Consider the following 24,843-nt stretch of genomic DNA (forward strand, 5'->3'; position numbering starts at 1 on the left):
TGGATGTTCACTGGGATGCGGATTAGGCGCTGCTCTCTGCATTGGTGGAGGGGTGGAAGGGAGTTGGGGCCGGAGGGTGCTGGAAGCCAATAGTGACGGGTGGGAGGGAGAAAAAGGGGGGGGGGGGGGGGGAATGGATAAACTGCGTGGCTTGCTGGGCAGACTGGATGGGCCGTTTGGTCTTCTTCTGCCGTCATTTCTATGTTTCTCTAATAAATGAATCAGTCACACGTGTGAGAATTCTTACCTAAGGGTGTGCCTTCAACCAAAAAAAAAAGGGGGGGGTGGAACCAAGACCACCAATGTGCAAGAACATTTTTGTTAGGTAAAACTCTTTGCTATTTTTATTTTTTTTTTTTTTTTTTTTTTTTTTTTTTGCTACAAAGGTCACTGAACTCCAAGTCCTCCACAGAACCTGATCTTAGATGAGTCACCAATGTTATAACATTATAACCCTTGACAGACCCTGCTACAGTCAAACATGGCTGGGTACAACAGAAAGTGCATTCTGCAATCCAATTAAAAATTGTTTGGTTACAACAATCCTAAGCATGTTGGGAGGCCAAAGAAATAAAAAAGTGGGTGAACCCTAAATAGTTTGCCCCAGATAGAAGAAAGGAGATGGTGTTATGGTTATGAGATGTTGGAGGGGATTCTTGGGTACTGCGGTGATGGCCACTCACATGGAGAGGAGCCCCGTGAGGAACCGCAGTATTAGGCGGTTCCTCACGGGGTGAAACTCTGGAGTGCGAAATCACTGCGATCACTTTCTTAGCAAAATGAAAACACAATCATTTTGCTAAGAAAGTGATCGCAGTGATTTCGCACTCCAGAGTTTGGAAGGCTCACTTTTGATATAATTTATCTTTTGCGGCTTGTATAGCACAGACTGGCGAAACTTCGCATCGCTCATAGCCCATAGATACAACCTTGTGACGAAGATATAGCAATTATACATGCAAAGACCCCTGATGCAGCCCTATTGAAAGAGGGCGAAACTCGGCTGGAGTCGGGCTTATTTGCATATATCTGATTCCACTTAATAAACAATTTTCAGAATTTCGGACATTTGGTTGCTTATTTTGAACTGTTGCTCTCATAGTTGAAGGTCCAGGCAGACAGAAGTTGTTCAGTAGCAGGCACCAGATTAGGGAGAGCAGGCCCTCAAGGAGCGATTACCTGTTATCCCAAGACAGGTACCTGAAAAAGAGCAGAAGGGTCCCCGAGGAGCTGGTACCCAGGTTAGTGAAGAAATACCCTTAACAGAGAGAGCTTCCTGCGGCAGCTCGGAAGCGGCAGAGCAGCTTAGACCAGAGGCAATCCAATCCTTGTTAAATCAGTTTGTTAGCAAACGATGGGCAGGCTAAATACCAGGATGTGATGACGTCACTCGGAGAGGATGCCCCCGAGGTTCCCGCCATGACGTGGATATAGATGTGGGTGGCATGCGCGTGTGCACCCTAGGAGGCCCTCAGGAAAATCATGGCGAACACCATCGCCGTTGCCAATCCGGGGACACTGGAGAAACATAGAAATGATGGCAGAAGAAGACCAAACGGCCCATCCAGTCTGCCCAGCAAGCCACGCAGTTTATCCATTCCCCCCCCCCCCCCCTTTTTCTCCCTCCCACCCGTCACTATTGGCTTCCAGCACCCTCCGGCCCCAACTCCCTTCCACTCCTCCACCAATGCAGAGAGCAGCGCCGTATCCGCATCCCAGTGAACATCCAGCTCAATCAGGAGTAGCAACCGCCGCAACAAGCAGGCCACACCCCTGCCCCATACTCTTACCCACCCCTGCTTTGTTTGTTTGTTTGGGTTTTTTGTTTTTTTTTTTGCTGCCTCCTCTTTATTTATGCCCACTAGACTTGATGGATCCACAGTGTTTGAAGTCCTTCACAGTTTTAGACTTCACCACTTCCTCCGGAAGGGCATTCCAGGCATCCACCACCCTTTCCGTGAAGAAATACTTCCTGACATTGGTTCTTAGTCTTCTTCCCTGGAGCCTCAGCTCGTGACCTCTGGTTCTGCTGATTTTTTTCTGACGGAAAAGGTTTGTCGTTGTCTTTGGATCATTAAAGTTTTTCAAGTATCTGAAAGTCTGAATCATATCACCCCTGCTCCTCCTTTCCTCCAGGGTGTACATATTTAGATTCTTCAATCTCTCCTCGTATGTCATCCGATGAAGATCCTCCACCTTCCTGGTCGCCCTTCTCTGTACCACTTCCATCTTGTCTTTGTCTCTTTGTAGATACGGTCTCCAGAACTGAACACACTACTCCAGGTGAGGCCTCACCAAGGACCTGTACAAGGGGATAATCACTTCCCTTTTCTTACTCGATATTCCTCTCTATGCAGCCCAGCATTCTTCTGGCTTTTGCTATCGCCTTGTCGCATTGTTTCGCAGACGTCATATCATTAGACACAATTGGTTCAGGAACCGACGGCATGAAGAGAGAGCGGCATGAAGACACGGCACCAGCCATCTTCCCAAGGCTTGCGAAGAGAGAAGGAAGAAAGGTGAGGCACAGAGATCGAAGCCATCTGAGACCGACGGACGTAACAGTACCCCCTTTCAAAGGGCCCCCCCTCCAGACCCCCTACCTGGTCTAGGTTTTTGAGGATGTGATCGATGAAATTGACGAAGCATCTCATTGTCCATGATATTAGCCAATGGTTCCCAAGAACTTTCTTCTGGTCCGTATCCCTCCCATGACAGGAGGTATTCCAAAACTCTGTCTCTCTTTCTTACATCAACGATGACATCAACCTTATATTCGATGTCTTCTTCTGCATCAACTAGGGTAGGTTCAGGTGTCTTGGTGGAAAACTCGGTAAGAACAAGCGGTTTCAGCAGCGAAACACGGAATGCATTGTGAATCCGCATAGCTGGAGGGAGTCTCAGACTATAGGTTAGAGAGGCCAACTGTCTGAGAATAGGAAAGGGTCCGACAAAGCGTGGAGCAAATCGAGCAGATGGAAGCTTAAGTCTCAGATGTTTATTTATTTTATTTAAAACATTTCTATACCGACATTCATGGGAATATCACATCGGTTTACATTAAACAGGGGTCACCATTAACATTGGAAAATAGAAATTACATTTAACATAAGGAAGCTAAACTGGGGAGAAAGGGCTAGAGTAGCAGAGTCAGGTAACAGTAGAGGTATGGTTACAAAAAAGAGTATTAGTAGAAGGCCAAACTATCTCCAGGCTGGAATTCAGGAGCCTTACTTCGATGAGCGTCATAGTCTTTCTTTGCTCTTTGTCCTGCTTTTAGGAGCATCTCCACCAGAGCTGCTGTATATTTTTGGCAGTAGATTGAGCTGCCGGGAACGACACAGAAAGTGGAAGTGGTAAAGGTTGTCGCCGGTAGACATAAGAACATAAGAAAATGCCATACTGGGTCAGACCAAGGGTCCATCAAGCCCAGCATCCTGTTTCCAACAGTGGCCAATCCAGGCCATAAGAACCTGGCAAGTACCGAAAAACTAAGCCTATTCCATGTTACCATTGCTAATGGCAGTGGCTATTCTCTAAGTGAACTTAATAGCAGGTAATGGACTTCTCCTCCAAGAACTTATCCAATCCTTTTTTAAACACAACTATACTAACTGCACTAACCACATCCTCTGGCAACAAATTCCAGAGTTTAATTGTGCATTGAGTAAAAAAGAACTTTCTCTGATTAGTTTTAAATGTGCCACATGCTAACTTCATGGAGTGCCCCCTAGTCTTTCTACTATCCGAAAGAGTAAATAACCAATTCACATCTACCCGTTCTCGACCTCTCATAATTTTAAACATCTATCATATCCCCCCCTCAGCCGTCTCTTCTCCAAGCTGAAAAGTCCTAACCTCTTTAGTCTTTCCTCATAGGGGAGCTGTTCCATTCCCCTTATTATTTTGGTAGCCCTTCTCTGCACCTTCTCCATCGCAATTATATCTTTTTTGAGATGCGTCGACCAGAACTGTACACAGTATTCAAGGTGCGGTCTCACCATGGAGCGATACAGAGGCATTATGACATTTTCCGTTTTATTCACCGTTCCCTTTCTAATAATTCCCAACATTCTGTTTGCTTTTTTGACTGCCGCAGCACACTCAACCGATGATTTCAATGTGTTATCCACTATAACTCCTAGATCTCTTTCTTGGGTTGTAGCACCTAATATGGAACCCAACATTGTGTAATTATAGCATGGGTTATTTTTCCCTATATGCATCACCTTGCACTTATCCACATTAAATTTCATCTGCCATTTGGATGCCCAATTTTCCAGTCTCACAAGGTCTTCCTGCAATTTATCACAATCTGCTTGTGATTTAACTACTCTGAACAATTTTGTGTCATCTGCAAATTTGATTATCTCACTCGTCTTATTTCTTTCCAGATCATTTATAAATATATTGAAAAGTAAGGGTCCAATACAGATCCCTGAGGCACTCCACTGTCCACTCCCTTCCACTGAGAAAATTGTCCATTTAATCCTACTCTGTTTCCTGTCTTTTAGCCAGTTTGCAATCCACGAAAGGACATCACCACCTACCCCATGACTTTTTACTTTTCCGAGAAGCCTCTCATGAGGAACTTTGTCAAAAGCCTTCTGAAAATCTAAGTATACTACATCTACCGGTTCACCTTTTATCCACGAGTTTATTAACTCCTTCAAAAAAGTGAAGCAGATTTGTGAGGCAAGACTTGCCCTGGGTAAAGCCCTGCTGACTTTGTTCCATTAAACCATGTCTTTCTATATGTTCTGTGATTTTGATGTTTAGAACACTTTCCACTATTTTTCCTGGCACTGAAGTCAGGCTAACCGGTCTGTAGTTTCCCGGATCGCCCCTGGAGCCCTTTTTAAATATTGGGGTTACATTTGCTATCCTCCAGTCTTCAGGTACAATGGATGATTTTAATGATAGGTTACAAATTTTTACTAATAGGTCTGAAATTTCATTTTTTAGTTCCTTCAGAACTCTGGGGTGTATACCATCTGGTCAAGGTGATTTACTACTCTTCAGTTTGTCAATCAGGCCTACCACTTCTTCTAGGTTCACTGTGATTTGATTCAGTCCATCTGAATCATTACCCATGAAAACCTTCTCCATTACGGGTACCTCCCCAACATCCTCTTCAGTAAACACCGAAGCAAAGAAATCATTTAATCTTTCCGCGATGGCCTTATCTTCTCTAAGTGCCCCTTTAACCCCTCGATCATCTAACGGTCCAATTGAGTCCCTCACATGCTTTCTGCTTCGGATATATTTTTAAAAGTTTTTACTGTGAGTTTTTGCCTCTACAGCCAACTTCTTTTCAAATTCTCTCTTAGCCTGTCTTATTAATGTCTTACATTTAACTTGCCAATTTTTATGCTTTATCCTATTTTCTTCTGTTGGATCCTTCTTCCAATTTTTGAATGAAGATCTTTTGGCTAAAATAGCTTCTTTCACCTCCCCTTTTAACCATGCCGGTAATCGTTTTGCCTTCTTTCCACCTTTCTTAATGTGTGGAATACATCTGGACTGTGCTTCTAGAATGGTATTTTTTAACAATGACCACGCCTCTTGGACATTTTTTTTTACTTTTGTAGCTGCTCCTTTCAGTTTTTTTCTAACAATTTTTCTCGTTTTATCAAAGTTTCCCTTTTGAAAGTTTAGCACGAGAGCCTTGGATTTGCACACTGTTCCTCTTCCAGTCATTAAATCAAATTTGATCATATTATGATCACTAATGCCAAGCGGCCCCACCACCATTACCTCTCTCACCAAGTCCTGTGCTCCACTGAGAATTAGATCTAAAATTGCTCCCTCTCTTGTCGGTTCCTGAGCCAATTGCTCCATAAACCTATCATTTATTCCATCCAGGAACATTATCTCTCTAGCCTGTCCCGATGATACATTTGCCCAGTCAATATTGGGTAATTGAAGTCTCCCATTCTTACTGCACTACCAATTTGATTAACTTCCCTAATTTCTCTTAGCATTTCACTGTCCGTCTCACCATCTTGACCAGGTGGACGTTAGTATACCCCTATCACTTTAGTCTTCCCCGACACACAAGCGATTTCTACCCATAAAGATTCAATTTTGTATTTAGTCTCATGCAGAATGTTTATCCTGTTGGACTCTATGCCATCCTGGACATAAAGCGCCACACCTCCGCCCGGGTGCTCCTCTGTCATTGCGATATAATTTGTACCCCGGTATAGCACTGTCCCATTGGTTATCCTCTTTCCACCATGTCTCTGAGATGCCAATTAAGTCTATGTCATCATTCACTGCTATACATTCTAATTCTCCCATCATACTTCTTAGACTTCTGGCATTAGCATACAAACATTTCAAAGTTTGTTTTTTGTTTGTATTTTCATTCTGCTTTTTAATTGATAGAGATAAGTTAGAATTTTTTAGCTCAGGTGAGTTTTTAGTTACAGGCACTTGGACTATTTTTCTAATTATTGGAACCTCACTGTCGGGATGCCCTAATTCTAATGCATCATTAGTATCCTTTGAAGATACCATTCTCCGAACCATGCGCTGCTGAGCGATTGTCGACTTTCCCCTTTGTTCTAGTTTAAAAGCTGCTCCATCTCCTTTTTAAAGGTTAGCGCCAGCAGTCTGGTTCCACCCTGGTTAAGGTGGAGCCCATCCCTTCGGAAGAGACTCCCCCCTTCCCCAAAAGGTTCCCCAGTTCCTAACAAAACTGAATCCCTCTTTCTTGCACCATCGTCTCATCCACACATTGAGACTCCGGAGCTCTGCCTGCCTCTGGTGACCTGCGCGTGGAACAGGGAGCATTTCAGAGAATGCTACCCTGGAGGTTCTGGATTTAAGCTTTCTACCTAAGAACCTAAATTTGGCTTCCAGAACCTCCCTCCCACATTTTCCTATGTCGTTGGTGCCTACATGTACCACGACAGCCGACTAATCCCCAGCACTGTCTAAAATCCTATCTAGGTGTCGTGTGAGGCCCGCCACCTTTGCACCAGGTAGGCATGTTATCAGGCGATCCTCACGCCCACCAGCCACCCAGCTATCTACATTCCTAATAATTGAATCACCAACTATGACAGCCGACTAAACCCTTCCCTCCTGGGCAGTAGGCCTTGGGGAGATATCCTCAGTGCAAAAGGACAATGCATCACCTGGAGAGAAGGTCCTTGCTACAGGATCCTTTCCTGCTGTACCTGGTTGGTGCTCTCCCATCATGAGACCTTCTTCCTCCAAGGCAGCACCAGGGCTGCCAGTCTGAAGTTGGGACTTGACTACTATGTCCCTGAAGGTCTATTCTATATACCTCTCTGTCTGCCTCAGCTCCTCCAGGTCTGCCACTCTAGCCTCCAGAGATCGGACTCGTTCTCTGAGAGCCAGGAGCTCTTTGCATCGCATGCACATGTACAACTTCTCACCGGTCGGTAAAAAATCATACATGTGACACTCTATGCAAAAGACTGGGAAGCCCCCCTCTTGCTGCTGGACTGCTGCCTTCATCTCAATTTTGATCAGTTCCTAGTTAAGTTTTAGGTTGCTATGGGAGTAGGAATGTGTCTAACGTCCTTTAAATGTATTAGAGAATTCACTATGTGTCTGGTAGTGGCCTACCAAGGTCTGATCGAATTCTCAATAAAGTTTTTGTACATTTTTTTTTGTTTTTTTTGTGAAAGTGGCACCTGCCTATAAATTAAGGGATGAGCTAGGGATGGGTGGGAGGGGTGGGAAATACAAACGGTCTAACTTCAGTTAGTCAGCCAGAGTGACTCACTGCTCTCTTGATTAACAAATGTTGATCCCTATTCAAACCCAATCACACTACCTCAACACCTTTCCAAGGTGAGTAACTGACCACGTCAAATGGAGTAAATCCAGTAGATGACGCTGGTTGCGAATTGATGGCAAATTCAGCCCAGGGCAACCGTTCAGCCCAGACATTCTGTCATGAACAGACATAGGCGCGGAGGAACTGTTTGAGAGTTCTATTCATTCTCTCAGTTTGGCCATTTGACTGAGGATGATACGCAGGGGTGAAGTCAAGTGAGATGTCGAATTTCTTACACAAGGCTTTCCAGAACTTTGCTGTAAATTGAGCTCCTCTGTCAGAAACAATATGTTTAGGCATGCCATGTAGGAGAAATATGTGACTGATGAATAACTTAGCAAGTTCCATGGCTGATGGCAAGCCAGGGAGAGCCACAAAGAGAGCCATCTTCAAAAATCGGTCCACTGTAACCCAAATGGAATTGTTACCTCAATAAAGTGGCAGGTCCACCACAAAATCTGTTGCAATATGGGTCCAGGGCTCATCCGGTGCTAGCAAGGGTTGAAGCAGGCCCCAAGGACGTCCAGGCGAAGGTTTCTGTCTGGCACAATTGAAACAGGAGGCTACGTAAGCGAGAGTGTCTTCTTTCATGGTGGACCACCAAAAGTACTTTTGTAGCTTGGCCAGTGTTCGCAGGGTGTCCGGCCAGTTTCAAATCATGAATCCATCTTAGCAATTTCTTTCTTAGATTGCAAGGTACAATGGTCTTGCCCGGGGGTACTGAATGTGTAGCTGTGAGAATCATTCTCTTCGGGTCAATAATATGCTGGGGTTCATCAGGTACGTCCTCTGAGAGGAAAGAGCAAGATAATGTGTCTGCTCTGACATTCTTGTCACCAAGGTGATATTTCAGCAAAACGTCAAATCTGTTGAACAGGGACCACCTCGTCTGTCTATGGTTGAGGCGCTGATCGTGACCTAGGTAGTCCAGATTTTTGTGATCGGTGTAAACAGTAATCTGATGTTGGGCACCTTCAAGCCAGGGGCACAATTCTTCAAATGCCATTTTTATTGCCAACAGTTCTTTATCCCCAATGTCATAGTTCTTCTCCGCTGGCAAGAAGCGTCGGGAAAAGAATGGACAGGGGTGCAAGATCTTTGAATCACCGGTCTGGCTTAGCACGGCCCCTACACCTATTTCACAGGCATCGACTTCCACAATGAAGGGTCGAGTAGGGTCTGGATGGCGGAGACATGGTTTGCTTTGAAAGGCATCTTAACTTCTGGAACGCAGTCACAGCTTCCATAGACCAAGTAGCAGCATTGGCTCCCTTCTTAGTCATTGCTGTTAAAGCAACAGTCAATGAAGAGTAATTTTTAATAAAGGTCCGGTAGTAATTGGTAAATCCCCAAAATCATCTTAGAGCTTTTAAGCCCGGGGGTTGTGGCCATTTTTGAATACTCTCAAGCTTCTGAGGGTCCATTTGGAAACCATTGTTTGAAACAATGTAACCTAAGAAGGGCACAGATTCTTTATGAAATTCACATTTAGACAATTTGGCGTACAAGCAGTTCTTGCAAAGTCTCTGTAGAACTCTTTTGACATCTTCCTGATGGGATTGCAGGTCCTGAGAAAATATCAAGATGTCATCTAAGTAGACAATGACACATTGGTAGAGTAAATCACGCAGAATATCGTTCATCATATTTTGGAAGACAGCCGGGGTGTTGCACAAGCCAAAGGGCATCACCAGGTATTTCAAGTGTCCATCCCAGGTATTAAAAGCCGTCTTCCATTCATCGCCAGCGTGGATGCGAACTAAATTATATGCTCCTTTGAGGTCAAGCTTGGAGAATATATTGGCTCCCTGTAACCTATCAAATAGCTCAGAGATGAGTGGTAAAGGGTAGCGGTCCTTTATGGTGATCTCATTCAGACCTCTGTAGTCAATGCACGGACGTAACGTTCCGTCCTTTCCCCACGAAGAAAAATCCTGCGCCGGCAGGAGACTTAGACTGTTTTATGAAGCCTTTCTGGAGATTCGCCTGGATGTATTCAGACATCGCCTTATTCTCCACTACAGAGAGGGGGTAGACTCTTCCTTTGGGTGGTTCCGTATTTGGCTTCAAATTAATTGCGCAGTCATATGATCTGTGTGGAGGTAACACATCAGCAGCTTCTTTTGAGAATACATCTTGGTAAGATGCATATTGAGGCGGCAACCCAGGCAACAACGCAGTAGTTGGCATGCATGGTATTAGAGAGACTTCCATTAAGCATTTGCCATGACAATCTGGACCCCAACATGAAAGCTCCAAAGTGGTCCAGTTCAATTGTGGCATGTGTTTCTGCAGGCACGGAATCCTAAGTACCAAAGGGTGCATGGCCTTCTCTAGCACAAAGAAGGAAATAGTCTCTGTACGAAGAGCACTGGTACACAAGCTCACTGGTTCTGTAAGCAGAGTTACTTCACCCGGTAAGGGCTCTCCATGAATAAAGGACAATAGTAATGGAGACGTCATAGTAGTGGTAGGGATCCGCAAGTGTTCAACTAGACGTTTCAAAATGAAATTTCCCCCTGCCCCAGAGTCTACTAAGGCAAAGGTCTGATATTCCAAAGGCCCGCAGATTAAAGATACTGGAAGAGAGAGTGGAGGAGAGGGTTCACTTAGACCTAAGAAGAGTCCTTCCACAGGACTTAGGTCTGGGAATCGTCTCTCTTTAGAAGTCAAATGACTACGGGCCAATTGCATTGGTTCTTCTTCGCTAGCAGCAGGCACTGGGAGTGTAGGCCTGGGTACAGACTTGACACGAATCTCTCCCTGGAGTGGTCTTCTGGGACCCTTGACCTCTTGAACTTTGTCGCGAATTCGGCGATCAATCTTTGCTGCCAAGTTCATAAGTTCCGCTAAGGTCTCGGGCATCTCACGAGTCACCAGTTCATCTTGCAACCGGGAGTTCAGACCTTCAAAGAATAGGGTTTTCAGGCACCTAGGGTCACAATGTAATTCAGAAGCCAACATCTTGAATTCAATGGCGAAGTCTGGTAAAGGTTTGTTACCTTGTTTTAGATTAACCAAAGCTGATCCTGCTAACGAGTACTGGGCAGGGTCATCAAATCCTGACTTAAACAGTTCAAGAAACCCGGCAAGATCATTCAGGATAGGGTCACTGCGCTCCCACAGCGGTGAGGCCCAAGCCAGCGCTCTTCCCTCCAGATACGAAAGGATATAGGTGGTCTTGGCATACACTGTAGGGAAATGGTTAGGTTGCAGAGAAAAGAGCATGCAACATTGATTAATAAATCCTTTACACTTCCAAACTTCACCCGCGAAGCATGATGGAGCAGATAGAGGCACTGTAGACTTGACAGTCACTTCTGGCGGTATAACTTCTTTACCTGCGGCAGCCGGTGCATTCATCTGTGCGTGTAACTGATTTAAGGCAACAGTCAAGTTGTCCAACGAATTCTGTTCGGAGATTCGCTGGGCAAGGCCCGGAATGGCCTGCAAAGCGGTGAGCTGAGCAGAATCCATGGAGTTAGCAATCTGTTATGGTTATGAGGTGTTGGAGTGGATTCTTGGGTACTGCAGTGATGGCCACTCCCATGGGGAGGAGCCCAGTGAGGAACTGCAGTACTAGGCTAGATGCTATACACGCAGACACAGAGAAGTTGTATTTATTGTACAGCTCGATGGTACTGCCTGGGGAGCGGGCAGCAGTGGAGGTAGCCTAGTGAAGTAGTACGGGGGTCCTCAGCAGAGGAGACCAGTCTCACACTCGAGTAAGTGATAGGCAGCGCGGTGTAGCAGGGACAGGTCCCGGATGTAGACACTGAGCGCTGAAGCTGAAGATGAGACAGATTGAAAGGGTTAGTACTCACTGAAGCAGAAGCTATAGTTGAAGGTCCAGGCAGGCAGAAGTTATTCAGTAGCAGGCACCAGATTAGGGAGAGCAGGCCCTCAAGGAGCGAGTACCTGGTATCCAAAGATAGGTACCTGAAATAGAGCAGAAGGGCCCCCAAGGAAAGGGTACCCAGGTTAGTGAAGAAATACCCCGAAGGGCAGAGAGCTTCCTGCGGCAGCTGGGAAGCGGCAGAGCAGCTTAGACTGGAAGCAATCCAATCCTTGCTAACTCAGTTTGTTAGCAAACGAAGGGCAGGCTAAATACCAGGATGTGATGACGTCACTCGGAAGGGACGCCCCCGAGGTTCCTGTCATGACGTGGATATAGACGTGGGTTGCGTGCGCATGCACACCCAAGGAGGCCCTCAGGAAAATCATGGCGAACACCATTGCCGATCCGGGGACACCGGAGAGAGCGGCATGAAGACGCGGCAGCAGACATCTTCCCAAGGCTTGAGGAGAGAGAAGGAAGAAAGGTGAGGCACAGAGGTCAAAGTCGTCAGACCGACGGACGCAACAGATGGCTCTTTTGCAATTCAAATTGTGCAGGGCTTGCTCAACTTTTTGAGCAAGTAGCGATGAGAAAAAGGTTGGCAGGAGGACAGACTGGTTATGGTGGAATACTGATACTATCTTAGGGAGAAACTTGGTGCGAGTGTGGGCAACTGTGAAGGAAAGTCCAAGCAGGATTGGAAAAGCTTTTCTAAGTTTTTCCAGCAGATGTTGGGAGATGTTTCATATCAACGCCTTAGAAGTCATGACATTTCTCCAAGGACAAGTCCATGCTTGTCCTTGAAGAAATCTTGCCAAACCACAGTAAATTTTTTTGGGCTTGAATATTTAATTTTATGCCAGTTAAATAGTCAGCAAATGTGGAATTCTTCCTGCTATATGCTCATTTCTGGGTTACTCAAGCTCTAAGAGACATAATATTTTTAAAATGTCAATTAGCTAAAGATTTGCTTATAAAGTATTGAAAATTCTCTTTGGCTTGATATTTACAAATCTGTATCCAATTAATAGTACTGCTTTCAAAGTAGAGTTATTTTCCATTACTTTTGATTATGCTGTACTTGATCCATTCTTCAGCTGCAAATTTCCTGAGAAAAAAGTCCATATTTATTTAATGAAAACGACAATATGAACTGTAATACTATATACACACACACACACACACATATATATATATATATATATATATATATATACACACACATATACACATATACATACATATATACATACACATACATATATACATACATACATATATACATACATACATATATACATACAAACAAGCCGTTAAGCCCGTAACAACGGGCTACATTAAAAAAATGTCGGTCCATTTTCGGACACTGCACCCTTCTACACTTCTCCCTCACTCCCCCTTCCCCTCGCTCACTCACCCCCCCTTCCCTCCCCTCCTCTGCCCCCACTCAAACTCCCTTCCCTCAGTCTTACCCTCTTTCTCCCACTGCCTCCCTCCCCTTTCACTGAAACCCCCTTCCCTCACTCTCACTTCCCCCCTCATTCTCCCTCCCCTTCCCTCAGTCACTCCTCACCCTCTCTCAATCCCATCCCTCACTCTCATCCACAATCCCTTCCCTCTTCTTCAGCCCTCCTCCACTCCCTCTTTTTCAGTTCTCCACAACTTCTTACCCTTCCCATTTATTCACTCACATCCCTTTTCCTTCCATCCCCTCACCTCATCCACAACCCCTTCCCTCTCCCTCTTGTTCTCTTCATCGCGGCCCTGCTCTCACTGGACGGCGCAGACACGGAGACGGGAGGTCTCCGGAGATCCCTTCCTCGCACGCGCCTCAGCTGCTCCTCCCCGCCGCTGCATGTCCTCCTAGCACCATATGCTAGCCCGCCCGACACTCCAATGCCACCGCCGCTACTCTGCCACTGCTGCTTCTCCCAGCACCATATGCTGGCCCGCCCGACACACCGATACCGCCGCCACTCCTCCCAGCGCCATATTGTAGCTCCGCTCTAACCGACGTGCTCACCCGCCTGCGCATGCGTGGTAGAGCTGCTCTCCACTGCACATTTGCGGGCCGTCAGTCAGAGCCCATTTATAAGTTAGATATATATATAATTTTTTTTAATTTATTACACAAACATACTATATAAGTAATTTTTAAGCATCAATATAACATTCCATATTATTCTCTAAACCACATATGTAATAAAGTATCATCTGGTTCATACATTACTATTTAAACAGTTTGAAACACTAGAGTTGACAGGCCTATACACTGCTGAAAAATTGACATGTCTAAAAGAACTAATATATTGTGCGTAAGTTGATGTGGACAATTCCTGACAACAACAAAATTTATTTTTTTTATTTAGCATTTTTTATAGACAGATATTCGTTGGGAACATCATACTGCTGACCCTCAAATTAAAATGCTTTCTGCATAAATGTGATTGAGAGTTTCATAGAAATCGATGGTGCCTGCTACCACATTTAAGTGGACATACTGCACATTATTTCTTCAGTATTCAAATCAATTTTAACTTTGCAGCTTACCTTGCAAAATAATCTTTTCTCCATATCTAAAAATTCTTAAACAATTCTAATTCTTTTGAAGTTGCTGGAGAAACATTTTTCCAGTCCTCTTCAGGATAAGTTTCAAAATTGGATGTGTCACCTTCATGGGATAACTTTGGTACTATTGGAGGCTAAGAATAAGAGTAAAACAAAATTGTATTAACGTTTGTGTTACCCACTGAAGACAAGAAAATTACTATTAGCTATAATGATTTTGGAGAGAAATGGCGCACACCATAGTGGCCAACCTTTATAGCAAATATGGCAAATTATTTTTCTGTAATAAAGCGCAGTTGCTTACCTGTAACAGGTGTTCTCCTAGGACAGCAGGATGTTAGTCCTCACATGTGGGTGACATCATCCTATGAAGCCTGGCACGGAAAACTTTTGTCAAAGTTTCTAGAAACTTTGGCTGTTAGACTGAGCATGCCCAGCCTGCTGCTATCCGTGCATCCACACAAGGTCCCCCTTCAGTCTCATAATCTAACTTATAAATGGGCTGTGACCGACTGCACGCAAATGCGCATTAAAGAGCAGCTCTACCGCGCATGCGTGGGCGGGAGAGCACATCGGTGAGAGCGGAACTACAATATGGCGCTGGGAGAAGAAGCAGCGGCGGAGTGGCGGCGGCATCAGTGTGTCGGGCAGGCCAGCATATGACGCTGGGAGAAGCAGTAGCGGCGAAGCGGCGTCGGCGATATCGGGAGGAGTAGCGGTGGCGGCATCGGAGTGTCAGGCGGGCCAGCATATGGTGCTGGGAGGAAATGCAGAGGCGGGGAGGAGCAGCTGAGGCGCGCACAAGGGAAGGATCCCTGGAGACCTTCCATCTCCGTGTCTGCGCCATCCAGCGATAGCGGGACCGCGCTGAAGAGAACAAGAGGGAGAGGGAAGGGGTTGTGGATGAGGTGAGGAGATGGAAGGAAAAGGGATGTGAGTGAATAAATGGGAAGAGTAAGAAGTTGTGGAGAACCGAAAAAGAGGAAGTGGAGGAGGGCTGAGGGAGAGGGAAGGAGTTGTGGATGAGTTGAGAGGGGATGAGAGTGAGGGATGGGATTGAGAGAGGGTGGGGAGTGACTGAGGGAAGGGGAGGGAGGTGAGAGTGAGGGAAGGGGGGTTTCAGTGAAAGGGGAGGGAGGCAGTGGGAGAAAGAGGGTAAGACTGAGGAAAGGGAGTTTGAGTGGGGGCAGGGGAGGGAAGGAGAAGTATAGAAGGGTGATCAATTGAGATCGAATGTCGGTATATAAAAATAATAAATAAGAGATCAGGGACCACTCGTGTGGCTAGAAGGACTGACTGAGGTGGTCCGCCAGTGTGTTTAGGTGACCCGGCGGGCAAAGCAAAGAAGAGTGCCACCGACCTGGGGATTGAGCACCAGGGGAACCAGCATCTGGCTCGTGCCTCCTCACTGCCAGTCAAAAGCCTGTAGATGGAGCCTGCAAGGGGGGGGGGGGGGGGTGCTGGTTGGGTCCTCGGAGCCCGTTGCTGCCAGCCGTGACCCTTGGGACTGGTCCGAGAGCCCGGCCTGGAGGTCTTCCTGGTGGATGAAGGGCATTTGAGGGGCTGGCAGAGAGTTGCTGAACATAAGAAGAACATAAGAAAATGCCATACTGGGTCAGACCAAGGGTCCATCAAGCCCAGCATCCTGTTTCCAACAGTGGCCAATCCAGGTCATAAGAACCTGGCAAGTACCCAAAAACTAAGTCTATTCCATGTAACCATTGCTAATGGCAGTGGCTATTCTCTAAGTGAACTTAATAGCAGGTAATGGACTTCTCCTCCAAGAACTTATCCAATCCTTTTTTAAACACAGCTATACTAACTGCACGAACCACATTCTCTGGCAACAAATTCCAGAGTTTAATTGTGCATTGAGTAAAAAAGAACTTTCTCCGATTAGTTTTAAATGTGCCCCATGCTAACTTCATGGAGTGTCCCCTAGTCTTTCTACTATCCGAAAGAGTAAATAACCAATTCACATCTACCCGTTCTAGACCTCTCATGATTTTAAACACCTCTATCATATCCCCCCCTCAGTCGTCTCTTCTCCAAGCTGAAAAGTCCTAACCTCTTTAGTCTTTCCTCATAGGGGAGTTGTTCCATTCCCCTTATTTTGGTAGCCCTTCTCTGTACCTTCTCCATCGCAATTATATCTTTTTTGAGATGCGGCGACCAGAATTGTACACAGTATTCAAGGTGCGGTCTCACCATGGAGCGATACAGAGGCATTATGACATTTTCCGTTTTATTCATCATTCCTTTTCTAATAATTCCCAACATTCTGTTTGCTTTTTTGACTGCCGCAGCACACTAAACAGACGATTTCAATGTGTTATCCACTATGACACCTAGATCTCTTTCTTGGGTTGTAGCACCTAATGTGGAACCTAACATTGTGTAATTATAGCATGGGTTATTTTTCCCTATATGCATCACCTTGCACTTATCCACATTAAATTTCATCTGCCATTTGGATGCCCAATTTTCCAGTCTCACAAGGTCTTCCTGCAATTTATCACAATCTGCTTGTGATTTAACTACTCTGAACAATTTTGTGTCATCTGCAAATTTGATTATTTCACTCGTCGTATTTCTTTCCAGATCATTTATAAATATATTGAACAGTAAGGGTCCCAATACAGATCCCTGAGGCACTCCACTGTCCACTCCCTTCCATTGAGAAAATTGCCCATTCAATCCTACTCTCTGTTTCCTGTCTTTTAGCCAGTTTGCAATCCACGAAAGGACATCGCCACCTATCCCATGACTTTTTACTTTTCCTAGAGCCTCTCATGAGGAACTTTGTCAAACGCCTTCTGAAAATCCAAGTATACTATATCTACCGGTTCACCTTTATCCACATGTTTATTAACTCCTTCAAAAAAGTGAAGCAGATTTGTGAGGCAAGACTTGCCCTGGGTAAAGCCATGCTGACTTTGTTCCATTAAACCATATCTTTCTATATGTTCTGTGATTTTGATGTTTAGAACACTTTCCACTATTTTTCCTGGCACTGAAGTCAGGCTAACCGGTCAGCTGCACCATTACCTCCTTCACCTCGTCCCCAAACAGGTTCGAGCCGGTCTTGAACCTCCGGCTGGAGTCCTGAGGCTTGGAGCCAAGCCAGCCATCTGGCACCCACGCCCCCAGCGGCCAGGCGGGCTGCGGTTTCGAACACGTCATAGGTGGACCTCACCTTGTGCTTATCTGCCTCAAGGCCCAATGTGGCAATGGCTGCAAGAGATTCCAGCTGCTGACGGGGAAGGCCTTCCACAAAGTCTTGGACTTGTTTCCACAGACTGTGGTCGTATTGGGTCATGTACAGCTGGTAGACCACAATGTGGGACACCAGCATGACCCCTTGAAACATTTTTCTCCATATGCCTTCAAGTTCCCTGTGTTCACACTCTGGAGGGGCAGAAGTGTGGGTCCGGGAACATCTAGATTTCTTGAGGGCGGAGGTGCCACCGTTCAAAGCCCAGGCCTGCTGCAACAGATAAGTGGCATTGGCCTTCCTGTTGACCGGGGACACTGACACCGGGTGTTCCCACATACTGAGGAGGAGCTCCTTAAAGATGTCGTGGACAAGCACTGCCACAATTTCCTTGGGAGTGTCGATGAACTGGAGGACCTCCAGCATCTTATGACGGGTATCCTCCTCTGACAGGAGCTGGAAGGGGATGGCCTCTGCCACTGTCCCTACAAAGCTGGCAAATGACAGGTCTTCGGGCAGAGACAGACGCCGTTCCTCCAAGAGGGGGTCATCGGAGAACTCTGAGGATGAGTCCGAAGAGTCATCGCTCCATGGGTCATAAGGACCCACCTCCTCACTGGGGCCCGAGCGCCGAGGGCCATTAGAGATGTGCATTCGTTTATCACGAATTAGGAAATTTCGATGAAATTGCCTAATTCGTAGTGGTTCGGGGGGACCTGAACCACAAAACGGATTTTCCCTGAACTGCGGGGAAAATTTGTTTTTCGGGTTAGTGCGGGGGGGGGGGGGGGGGGGGCACATTTATTTAAAAAAAAAAAAAAAAAAAGCCACCCCAACCCTTCACATTTACTGTATTACAACCCCTCCACAAGACTTACTAAAAGCCCTGGTGGTCCAGCGGGGTCCCGCAAGCGATCTCTCCCTCCGTGCCGTCGGGCCTGCTATGAATCAAAATGGCGCCGATGACCCTTTGCCCTTACGATGTCACAGGGGCTACCGGTGCCATTGGTCAGCCCCTGGTGGTCCAGCGGGGGTCCGAGAGCAATCTCCTGCACTCGGGCCGTTGGCTGCCAGTATTCAAAATGGCACCAATAGCCTTTGCCCTTACTATGTCACAGGGACTACCGGTGCCATTGGTCGGCCCCTGTCACATGGCAGGAGCACAAGATGGCGCCGGCCGTCCATTGCTCCTACCATGTGACAGGGGCTGACCAATGGCACCGGTAGCCCCCGTGACATCGTAAGGGCAAAGGGCCATCGGCGCCATTGACAGCCCGGAGGGAGAGATCACTCGCTGGACCCCGCTGGACCACCAGGGCTTTTAGTAAGTCTTGGGGAGGGATCGGGATGGTGGAGGGGGTTGTAAGAAAGTACAATTGAAGGGCTGGGGTGTTTTTTTTCCGATTCAGGATTTTTTTTTTTTTAATTCATTTTTCTGGTTTCAGGTTCGGGTTCCAGCTTCGTTTTTTTCTGGAAAATGATCCATGGGAAAACGAGTTTTCCCACGAACCGCCCGAACTGAAACCCGACCTGAGCCAGAAAAATGAAGCTCATCTCTAAGGGCCATGAGGGGCACCAATGGCATCGATGGAACCCCCAGCATCGAGGGGGGCATCGGCCATGGTACGCCAGGGGGAACAGGCAGCGGCCTGTGGAACTGCAGGCAAGGGTGCCCGGTCCCAGAGGCCCCATCCTCGTCGTAGAACCCGGGAATCAGGATCACTCCAGTGGAGGGCATCTGTGGCTGAGGAGGCATCAAAGGCCATTCAGGCACCGGTTGCATCGGTAGGGCGCCGAGAAGGATGTCCAGATGCTCCAGCAGGGGTGTGAGCATCGATGGCGGAGGCTCGGGCACCGGTATGGGGGCTGGTGGCGCCGGCAGCACCGCTGATTGCACCCTGCAGTCCAGCTCCTCCTGGAAGCCTTGAGTGGTTAGGACTGATGGAGGGGGATGAGGCGTCGCCGGCATATCCTCAAGTCTACAAGGTGGCACGGCATCCTGTACCGTAGCCGGTGGGGAATGTTTCGGGCTACCGAGGGCATCAGAGGATGGGGCCTCCTGTGGCCGGTGCCACTTCGATGGTGGCTCGGCAGCTGCCGGTGCTGCTCCGGAACCATGGTGAGACGGTGACCAGTGTTGATGCTTCCTGGACTTCAGGCGCTTGGCCTCGCCTTTCCCCAGTGCAGAGGACGACAATGACCCCGAGGGGAGATACCACTGAGGATCAATCTCCTTCTCCCCGATCCTCAGAGGTATTGGATAGTGGGACCGCCAGGGAAAGGGACGAAGACGATTCCCCACGGGCCTTGGGCATCAAGGACACTGAAGCCGGAGTGGAAGGTTTTGGAGACCTGATCATCTGGTCACACAAACACCACCCTTGGATGTTGTGTGAGGCTCCCAGGCAGAGGATACATACCTCATGTGAATCCGTGATGGACATGATCCGCGGGCACTGGGGGCACTGTTGAAAACCTGATGACGCAATTGATAAAAGAGGCCGGCGCGTGGTCGATGACCAGGCACCATGGTGCAAGTCTCGGGAACTGACTGCAAAGAACAAGAGATCGAAAACAAGGATACCTACTGAAACGGAGGGATACCGATCACGAAGGGGGACCCTACACAGAAAAAAAACACCCAAAAAAGTTAAACATAATTTCAAGGAGTTGGAGCTCCACCACCGCGATGCTACTGCACTGCGGAAAAGAAGAGACTGAAGAGGGACCTTATGTGGATGCCCGGATAGCAGCAGGCTGGGCATGCTCAGTCTGCCAGCCAAAGTTTCTAGAAACTTTGACAAATGTTTTCCGTGCCGGACTCCATCTGATGTCACCCACATGTGAGGACTACCCATCCTGCTTGTCCTAGGAGAAATGATATACTCCACATTGCTTTTGAATAAAAACAAAATAGTCACAAGCATTCAGTGTGCAATTATCTTGTCCTGAGAGAGAAAAAAAAAAGCTTATTGCTTATGTATACTCTGCCATATTTACTTTATTCCTGATTTTCCACTACAAAGGTTTTCTCATTTCCTCCATCTTTCTGAAGAGCTATCATGTTTTACCTTCAGTATTTTTTGCTTACATCCCATTTCAAGAACCATTGCAATTTACCTATAAAGTGAGTTTACTTTCTGTAAACGGAGTTCTCTGTACACAGCAGGATGAATCAGCCATGACTGGTGGGATGATGTCATCTCAAGGTGCCAAATGGACCCATCTCTCTAGCTCAGTAAAGTTTTACTACTGAGCATGCATAGGAGTTCCTGCATGCGATCTGCTTCATAAGCCCCTCAATCCCTTGTATAGCTTAGCTTTAGCTAGGTAGTTGACTCTCTAGGAAGGCAAGCAGGTATTAAGCATGGCTAATTCATCCTATTGTCTACAGAGAACCCCATTTTTGGTAATCTACCTTGTTTTCTCCGTCCACAAACAGGGCTGAATTAGCCATAAGATGTGGGGAATCATAAACTGAGGATTGCGTGGAGGACCACAATGTATAAAAAAAACTTGGCTCCCCTTTGGGGAATGGATACTGGGAGAACAGGATGAGCAAAACTGCTTGCCCAAAATTACTGTCAATTCTTGATAGATGGCCTAGATAGTAGTGGATGTGAAGGTGTGAATAGACAACCAAACTGCAGCTTTACAGATATCTGCAATGGAGACAGATCTTAGGTAAGTAACTTGAAATAGCCCTGGCTCTTATTTGATGAACCTGGACAGTCTCTGTAATCTGAAGGCCAGCCAGCGTATAACAATGTGCGACAATGTCCACTAGCCAGTTGAATAAAGTACGTTTGGCCACTGCTATGCCCATTCTGCCTGGCTCATAGGATACAAACAATGGAGAGATCTAATAATGTGGATGAGTTCTCTTCAGATAAAAGGCTAGGCCCCTTTTTCAGTCCAGCGAATGAAGGGCTTTTTCTCTTTTTTTTTTTTAACAAACATATTTATTGGTATTTTGAAACAGTGAGTCCTAAACTTCAATTCACAAGAACAAAAGACAAAGTAACAAGAAAACATACACTGTTATATGCAGCATATCTTCTCACCTTAGATTAGACTAATCCCACTGTTTTTTCTCTCCACTCCACCCCCAGCCCATGTGTATGTGATCTTGGAAAGAGTGTGGGATGAACAATAGCCTGATTTCAAGTGACAGGCAGAAATCACTTTAGTAGGAAACTTAGGATGAGTTTGAAGCACCAGAGATGAAAAGCAGGTAAGGAGAGTATGAGCTCAATGCTTGAAATTCACTGACTCTTCTATCTGAAGTAATAGCAATTAAGAATACCACCTTTCACATAAGAAACTTCAATGAGGAGACTCCAGAATCTCATAGGGACGCTTCATCAGTTGTGCTAAGATGACATTGAGATCCCATGATACAGATGGTTTCAAAACTGGAGGCCTTGTATGTTACAAGCCCTTCATGAAGTTTGATACCAAAAGGATGAAGGGAGATCAGTTTACCTTCCATCTGAGGGTGGTACACAGCTATGGCACTATGATATACACTTTCACTTATGTAGTGAGACCCAATGTGGAGAGGGAGAACAAATACTGAAGCAGATCCCTGGGATTACAAGCAAAAGAGTTCAAAGTGCCTGCCTGACATCAAGATGTGAAATGCTTCCATTTAAATCCATCCACTTCTTTGGTGGATGGCTTCTTGGCTGAAATAAAGATATACTCAATCGCCCTGGATAGCAACAAGAAAACTACCAAGCTTCCCACATCCATGCAGTCAAGTTAAGGGAGGTTTGGGTGACAGATGATCCTCCTCCTATGACAGCAACACTGGATTGTTCCTGGAACAATCAGAAGGCAGACTGATAATCTGAGGAGACAGGAGCATCACACCTGTCTAGGCCATGATGGAGTGATGAAGATAACATATTCATGGTCCTTATTTTCTGTGCCAACCCAAAAGTTAGCAGAAGCGGTAGAAACACATATAGCAGACCTGCATCCCACTACTGCAGAAAAGCATCTGGAATGGATCTGAATGTAGCAAAATTTCTCAACTTTCCTATTTTCTGATACAAACAATTCTATTGATGGTCGGATCCCATAGATTGCACAGCTTGTTTGCCACTCTTTGATACAGAGACCACATGTGTTCAAAAAATCCTGCTAAGGCAATTTGCCTTCGGGAAGGTGGACTATCTGGAAAGAGGCATTGTGACTGCAGCCCACTCCCAAATCTTTTGAGATTCCTGGCAAAGGATCAAGGACCTTGTGCCTCCTTGCTTGTTTATATAGAACATTGCTACTTGACTGTCTGTTTGGATCAGCTTTCCCTGAATGAGATGAGTGAACACAAAGCAAAATTGCTTACCTTGTAATGGGTGTTATCCCAGGACAGCAGGATGTAGTCCTCACATATGGGTGACATCAGTAATGGAGCCCTATGTACAGAAAAACTTCTCTCAAAGTTTCTATGAAACTTTTGACTGGCACCAGAGTGCCTACTGAGCATGCCCAGCATGCCATGATATTCCCTGCCACAGGGGTCTCCCTTCAGTCTGTTTTGTAGCAATTAGCGTTAGCCAAAAATAAAATAATAAAATGTATCGGACCCAACTCCACGGGGTGGCGGGTGGGTTTCGTGAGGACTACATCCTGCTGTCCTGGGATAACACCCATTACAAGGTAAGCAATTTTGCTTTATCCCAGGACAAGCAGGATGCTAGTCCTCACATATGGGTGATTAGCAAACTAGAGGCGGAGTCATTTGGGATTGAGGCAACAGTGAAGTACTGTTGAAATGAATCAGCCGAAGATCACAGCAGGTTGGATGTAGAAGGAGTTGGGATTACACTGGAAACAAGTTCTTTAAGACAGATTGTCCATAGGCTGAATCTTGTCTTCCTTCTTTATCTAAACAGTAGTGAGCTGCAAAAGTGTGAAGAGAACTCCATGTTGCTGCTTTACAAATGTCCAGAATAGGTACAGAGCGAAGATGCGCTACTGAGGTTGACATTGTTCTGACTGAATGTGCTTTTACTCACCCTTGAAGAGTAAGGCCTGCTTTCTCATAACAAAATTGTATGCAATCTGCTAGCCAATTTAACAAAGTATGTTTACCCACTGGTTTACCTGGTTTGTTTGGATCATAGGATACAAATAGTTGACTGGATTTCCTTTGGACTGTAGTGCGGTTTAAGTAGAAAGATAGCACACGTTTACAGTCCAAGGTATGTAAGGCTCTTTCTCCCTGGTGAGAGTGAGGCCTTGGAAAGAATGTTGGTAAAACTATAGATTGATTGAGGTGGAATTCCGTGACTACTTTTGGAAGGAATTTGAGATGAGTACGGAGGACCACCCTGTCATGTAGGAACTTTGTAAAAGGTTCGTATGTGACAAGAGCTTGTAGTTCACTGACTCTTCTAGCTGATGTAATGGCTATGAGGAATACAGTTTTCCATGCAAGATATTTAAGGTCACAGGTATCTATGGGTTCGAATGGGGAACGCATGAGCCTGGTTAATACTACGTTCAGGTCCCATTGTATGCTTGGGAAATGAAGTGGAGGTTTAAGGTGAGTTAAACCTTTCATAAATTTACTGACGAGAGGCTGTGTAGAGATAGGTGCATCTCCCAGCCTGTTATGGTAAGCTGAGATTGCACTCAAATGAACTCTTACAGATGAAGTCTGAAGACCAGAGTCTGAAAGATGGTATAGGTAATCTAGTAGTGAGGTAGTGGGGCAAGTGAAGGGATCTAAAGATTTCTGAGTGCACCACTTCTGGAGGTGAAGGCTGAGATAAAATGTCCTCGTCTGTAGAGACATCTGAGTCAGAATCAGTTGCAGTGTCTCTTGCATGACCTGATGGTCTAAAAGGCATCGATGGAATGGAAGGAAATCCTGGAGATTGTGGTCTCCGAGGTGGTACAATGCCAGAAGGACCTGGTATTGGTTCTGGCATGGAGCCCTCATCCATATCTTGTGGCTTCTTGGCTACAGCCTGGATTAGGGTTTCCAACTTCTCCATCAGAGGCTGAAGAATAGAGACCTCCGGAATCGGCATCGATGGTTTCATCGGTGCTGGCGGTGGAATTGGCATCGAGGGTATCGGTGTTGGAACTGGAATAGGCATCGACCGCATCGGTGCCAGAATGGCCGGTGACATCGGTATAGAGGACGGAATATCCATCGGTACCAGAATCGGCGTCGATGGCATCGCTGATGTCGAAGGTTGTGGCCTCGGTATCACTTCGAGGAATGCGTCCCGTACCGCTTGTCGTATGTAAACATCAAGTCCCGCCCGCATGGCTGGTGAGATCAGAGCAGCCATGGGGGGAGGCGGTAGCGGCGATGCCGGTACTTCCTCAGAGCCCTGAGAAGGTACGGTTCCCTGCACCGGTATCGGCGGGGATCGCCTTGGTATC

General features: G+C 46.3%; 1 protein-coding gene across 8 annotated transcripts in view; it reads right to left on the bottom strand.

Moving 5' to 3' along the window:
- Positions 1–24,843, bottom strand: part of PRKX (protein kinase X-linked) — a 426,401-nt gene that overhangs the window by 36,877 nt on the left and 364,681 nt on the right. For 7 of the 8 annotated variants that reach the window (XR_003857043.1, XM_029603697.1, XM_029603699.1 and 4 more), the window contains one exon: positions 14,205–14,356. Coding sequence is in view for 7 of the 8 variants with exons in the window: in XM_029603697.1 (XP_029459557.1) it covers positions 14,231–14,356 (126 nt within the window). In the remaining variant the exon portion in view is untranslated. Of the gene's footprint in view, positions 1–12,479; positions 12,763–14,204; positions 14,357–24,843 lie in introns of those variants that run through there. The other variant, XM_029603698.1, reaches the window with a different exon arrangement.

Source organism: Rhinatrema bivittatum, chromosome 5 (assembly GCF_901001135.1).
Source record: "Rhinatrema bivittatum chromosome 5, aRhiBiv1.1, whole genome shotgun sequence".
Taxonomy (NCBI): domain Eukaryota; kingdom Metazoa; phylum Chordata; class Amphibia; order Gymnophiona; family Rhinatrematidae; genus Rhinatrema; species Rhinatrema bivittatum.